This window comes from Eimeria mitis, genomic scaffold (genome assembly GCF_000499745.2).
Source record: "Eimeria mitis Houghton genomic scaffold, Emh_scaff1916, whole genome shotgun sequence".
NCBI classification, from domain to species: domain Eukaryota; phylum Apicomplexa; class Conoidasida; order Eucoccidiorida; family Eimeriidae; genus Eimeria; species Eimeria mitis.
In genome coordinates, this window is record NW_013570238.1 from 7815 (window position 1) to 8143 (window position 329).

At 60.5% G+C, this 329-nt stretch overlaps 1 protein-coding gene across 1 annotated transcript in view; it reads left to right on the plus strand.

Moving 5' to 3' along the window:
- Nucleotides 1-329, plus strand: part of EMH_0045830 (uncharacterized protein) — a gene marked incomplete at both ends in the record, with an annotated part of 2448 nt that overhangs the window by 530 nt on the left and 1589 nt on the right. The window contains one exon of the mRNA XM_013496101.1: nt 1-327. Coding sequence (XP_013351555.1) covers nt 1-327 — 327 coding nt within the window. The remainder of the gene's footprint in view (nt 328-329) is intronic.

Here is a 329-nt window from a genome sequence, read left to right on the forward strand (position 1 = left end):
ACAGCAGCAGCAGCAGCAGCAGCAGCAGCAGCAGCAGCGGAATACAGCAGCAGCAGCAGCAGCAGCAGCAGCAAAAGCAGGGCCACTAACACCAGTTGCTTCCAACCAGCAGAGCATCGAGCTGCTGTGCAGCATGCTGCTGCTGCGTTCTCCTGCTGCAGCAGCAAACAGCAGCAGCAGCAGCAGCAGAAGCAGCAGCAGCAGCAGCAGCAGCAGGGAGACAGCATCACCTGCTGTAGAAGAAGCTATACAGACAGCCCTTGAGCTGCTGCTGCTGCTGTGCGAGCCGCCGCCGCTGCTGCGCACAATCATAGAGCAGCAGCAGCAGC